The 4,835-nt window shown below is 41.1% G+C and overlaps 1 protein-coding gene across 1 annotated transcript in view; it reads left to right on the top strand.

Annotated features, from left to right (window-relative positions):
* The window catches only part of acad9 (acyl-CoA dehydrogenase family, member 9), a gene marked incomplete at its 3' end in the record, with an annotated part of 26,911 nt that extends 22,289 nt beyond the window's left edge, over positions 1-4,622 (top strand). Inside the window, 3 exon segments of the mRNA XM_014022279.1 lie at positions 1,355-1,484; positions 1,585-1,662; positions 4,492-4,622. Coding sequence (XP_013877733.1) covers positions 1,355-1,484; positions 1,585-1,662; positions 4,492-4,622 — 339 coding nt within the window.
* Between the last annotated feature and the right edge of the window lie 213 nt (positions 4,623-4,835).

Genomic DNA, 4,835 nt, shown 5'->3' with positions numbered 1-4,835 from the left:
TTGGTGTGCAATGAATCTAAAATATATGAAAGTTTAATGTTTATCAGTACATTACAGAAAATAATGAACTTTATCACAGTATGCAATTTTTTTGAGAAGGACCTGTAAAGGAATAAAATGCATCAGTACAGATAAAAAAGAAAACAGATCACTTTAAAACAGTTTAAATCAACTTCAACAGATGTCTGGATGAAATCCATAATGGTGAGCATACCTGCACAAGCTGGACATCAGTGACCAAGTTTAGTCTTTCCTCTATGAGTTTGTATGAGCCATATTTTGCACAGTGCCCAGGGCTGTCAGATCTGCAGTCACCAGACAACAGCATACCGCCACAAAGTTCCTTCAGCTGCTGCATTAAAGCCGACTGTTGTTCCTGCCCGGTTAAAATGATGGATGGAATTGTGTACAGCCTTTGGTGCCTAAAATAAGTTCCAGCTGAAATAGTCTWTACACCTAAGAGTGACCGCATACGTAAAGTTTGGGACACCATACACCCTGTGAAGTGCATGGCCCCAGAAAGGAGAAGGTTGCAGGCTGGCTTGTTTTTGTGGAGAATAGGTTGATTTCTCCAGGATCTTTTGTGACCACAAAAATYACATGTCTGAAAGAGATAAACAAAACTTACTAAATAAACTAATAATCAAATAAACAAGAATTTTATGTGTAAATTTAAAAATCTAATGCAGATACATGTACTGGTAAACACATAAATTATATGACCACCCTGCTGAATTTCTATGGAAGTCCCAGACTTCTTAGTTATAGTGGCCTCTGCTAATTCTCCACAACTGCAGATGCAGAACAGCTCCATCAGCTCATCATGAGCTACGTTTACATGGACATAAGTAATTGGTTTAAACAGCCATTCGGAATAAAAATGCATCATGTAAACAGCCCGTTCCGATTATTCTGATCCGATTGAGCTCGATCTGAATGAATTTTTAATCCGAATGAAAAGGGTGGGTTATGCCGATTGATGATCAGAATGAGGTTCATGTAAACATTTAAACGGATCATCTTATTCTGATTGTAGCAAACTGACCTGTGTGCGCATGTCTACTGACTTTCATTCACCCGGTTAGAGGAGGTGGGACAGCAGCATTAGTGATGTTTCTCTTTTATATAGCTCCTTCAAAGGATTTAGATTTTGTTAAATCTTTTCCTCAACAGATTAGTTTGCTACTCAGATTACATTAGAGGAGGAGGAAGGTTTGATGTGGTTTTGTTTGTGTTTGTTTACAYCACAAATCTTTTTATTCCTCCTTACAGAAGGTGGTAAGCCCTTCCCAGTATTTCATCTCTCCTCTGACTTTTGGCAGCTTTGTAACCTTCAGTTTRTACCGACCTGCAGGGAGATGAAGAGCGGAAACATGTCTCTGATTTTGAGCACAGCTGGAAAGAAGCTGAGGACCACACTGGGAGGGTCCGTGGACCTCGGCCTGACTGGGCAGGAGGACTGGGTGGTGCATTGCAGCCTGGAAGTAAGAACTTCACTTCTTCCGTTTACAACATTTTAATTATTTATTATTGGTTCAGGTTTTTTTTTTTTTAGAAGTTCAGACATTTGCATTGTGTTCAAAGGAAAGTGCAAAGAAGTTTGAGCAGAACGTCAACGCTTTCGGGTCCACTGTGGAGAGCCTGCTGTACAGATATGGAAAGGTAAGCAGCTGCAGGGTGWACTCCTTCAGGGGCTTGACACATGGGGAGCGACATTGCTTTCTCTCCATTCATTTCCTATGGAGCTTGTGTGATGAGGAGACAATCGCTCACCCTCCTCCAGACTGGCGAAAATCGTGCATTTGAAATTTCRTGCTTGTACACGTAGATGTGCACACACAAGCTTGCGACATGACAAATGAATGTTGAAAAATGTTCAACTTTTGTCACTGTCTCATGGCGTTAAAATAAATCAGCATGGGTTTCATTGACTAACTTTGATTTTTTTTCCGAACCACCAATAACCTTTACAAAAGCAGTAGAAGAACCAATCAAATTTTGTGAAGACAAGYGTTTGTGAAGAGAGCGTGATTTGAAACGCTGCCATTGTTATTGCATCCCATGTGTTAGGTTTTACCCTGGTTGTGATGACAGCCGTTAGTCACTGCAGAAGTAGTTCTTTGAACTGGTTTGAGTCCCTGCAGTACTGAAAGTGTCGGCTGGGTCAACATTAAGCACATCAGATGACCTTTAAATACAGACTTTAGGGACTATTCCTCAGCAATCTGTCAGTAAAATATAGATTGAATCTTCAGAGGTTGTTTTAACTAACCAGTCTKTAAGCATTGAAGGATCCTTTTAAGTTAGTTCCCTTGTTGTTTCGTCATTTCAGCCACAATGTAAAACATTTTGAGATTTATTTCAAAGGATTAAAGGTCTGGGGCCTCATGTATCAATGGTGCGTACACACAAAAAACTTGTGTATGCACTTTTCTACTCAAAACTCCAGGGGCCTCATGATTGCGCAGCTTTCACACTAAAATTTGACGTACGRACAAAKTYAGAAAAGCRCGCCGCACCAAAATATTCAGATGTATAAAACTGTGCATACGCAAGTTCCTGCGCACCTTTCCTTYATACATCCCAATAAACGTGGAACTKAGCGCACGTGAGAYACCTCCCCTGACACGCCTCCTTTTAAATATGTAAAATAAGATGTAAATGTGTCCAGCGTGTGAGATTCTCAGATTGTCCTCTCTGTGGGAGCAGAAAAGATTTTTAGATGCAGGGAAATTATACATTAAATGGAGAATGAGTGAGAAATTTGTCTAAATAAGTAGTGGGGTGTAAAAATGTGTTTGCCACTCGCAAAGGTGTGTGTGGGTGTTGGTGTGTATGCGCGTGTGCTGTTATTTTCAGAGGCGCATGAGGCTGACAGACATTTCCACCTTTACACATCTTTAATAAATGACTGTAAACACAGAAACTTATGACTTTTGTAGAACCTGGAAAAATATTTATTAAATAGTTGATGTGAAGAAACAAGTGACTCGCAGCTCTGCGAGTTTTTGCCGCGGTTTGGGACTGGGAACAGCTGACATTGATCCATACGCACAACTTTACGCAGCAATCTATTGCGTCTTGTGGAGCTGAGGAATCATCACAGCTGAGTTGTTCTGAATTAATATGCTGAGTTGACGTTTTTTTTCTCAGTGAAAATGAAAAATGTTTCTTAGACAGTTCACACATTTTATTTTCCTCAGCTGTGTGTGCGCCTCGCAGGCCTGCGCTCTGCGTGTGTTTCCAACTACGTGACAAAAATATAAAAACATTACAGTTTACAGACTGGACTGAGGTTCTTTTGATCATTTTTAGGCTGATCTATTTTCATCTGAGGTTAAATGATTTTCAGTCCCGGGGTTCAGTTTCATGATCGTTCGAGTTTAAACAATAAAAACTCAAACTAAAATAAAAATCTAACACCGTGTTCAGACGCTCCTTACATCTAGAAAACAGAACAAAGTCATATTTCTGTGGATTCAGGTCAGATTCATGACTTTGTGAGTTAAAACTGTCGACTGAAAAACTTTGCGTTGCTGCCGCACATTCTCACGGCAGGTGAAAAGTGTGCGTAAATATACGCAGACTTTCACGCAACGTTGGTTTTAATACATCCCAACGTGGGCGTAGAACCAGGTGCAAGCAACTTTTTTGTGCATACGCACCGTTTATACATGAGGCCCCTGAKATATCAAAACTGAAATGAACGTGGAAATAAGCACAGCCCCACGCCAATTCCAAGGGTGGCGTACGCACGTTTCTGTGGTTCTGGTTCCATTTGCGACACTTAGAGGTGGAGAATATAATAGTGTAACACACAGAGCATGTTTATACACAGATAGTTTATAACTTCTAAGAAAAATACTTTTGCAGCTTCTTTGAGCTGTGGCATTCTGGGAGCGCSACACACAGTGGGGAGCTGTGCGCTGAGCATGCACGTGCAGCGCTCACACTGGGATTCCACAGGGGCTTTCCAGAGGGAGCTGACAGACCATTCAAAACTGTGCCAGTCCAGYCCACCCAAAGCTAAGTCATGCCCAAATGAAACGTATGATTCTAAAATTTAAATCGCCGACATCACGTCACGTCATAAAAACTCTCCACTGAGGCGCAGTGACTCGTTTCTTCATATCAACTATTAAATAAACGAAGATCTATGTTCTAACAAACAGCTGAGTTCCTCTATATTTACATGTTAGTAAACTTGTGCTCAAAATTAATATTTCCAGCATGGATAAATTAGCCCAATGTTTCATGAGATATTTTGCTGACAGACATGGGCACCAACAGCGGCAGTTGATGTGATGAAAGCCACAAGATAACTTCTCCCTGACCTAACACCAAGTTTAATTTACTACCTCGTCAGATCATCTTTCTCTGTGTTCAGATGACAGGAAACTGATCTCACTGGTTTTAAACATGAAACACTTCTCAATCAGTGAACTCTTTCCAAGCCTCTGTCTGCTCCCGTCTCCATGCTGCTGATGTCAGAGCATTGTGGACGAACAGCTGGTCCTGAAGAAAGTCGCMGACGTGATCATCAACTTGTACGCCATGACAGCTGTCCTGTCCAGAGCCAGCCGTTCCATCTGCATCGGCCTCAGAAACCATGACCAGGAGGTGTGTATAACAGTAACACATACACACACACATTTGTTTTTTCTATCCTTTGTAGGGACTTTGTATTGACTTTCGTTCTTTTCTGTAGCCTAATCCTGACGCCTCCACTCAAAATCATCATGTGTACCCTTGTGGACCAACTTTGGTTATTAGACTGTTATAAATATTTGGCTCTTTTATAAAACGCCTTCTGGCTGTCTCGGTGTGATTTCTGA

This window comes from Austrofundulus limnaeus, unplaced genomic scaffold (assembly GCF_001266775.1).
Source record: "Austrofundulus limnaeus strain Quisiro unplaced genomic scaffold, Austrofundulus_limnaeus-1.0 Scaffold322, whole genome shotgun sequence".
In the NCBI taxonomy this organism is placed as follows: Eukaryota; Metazoa; Chordata; class Actinopteri; order Cyprinodontiformes; family Rivulidae; genus Austrofundulus; species Austrofundulus limnaeus.
Note: the sequence above shows the minus strand (reverse complement) of the source record. Positions and strands in the feature narration are given on the sequence as shown.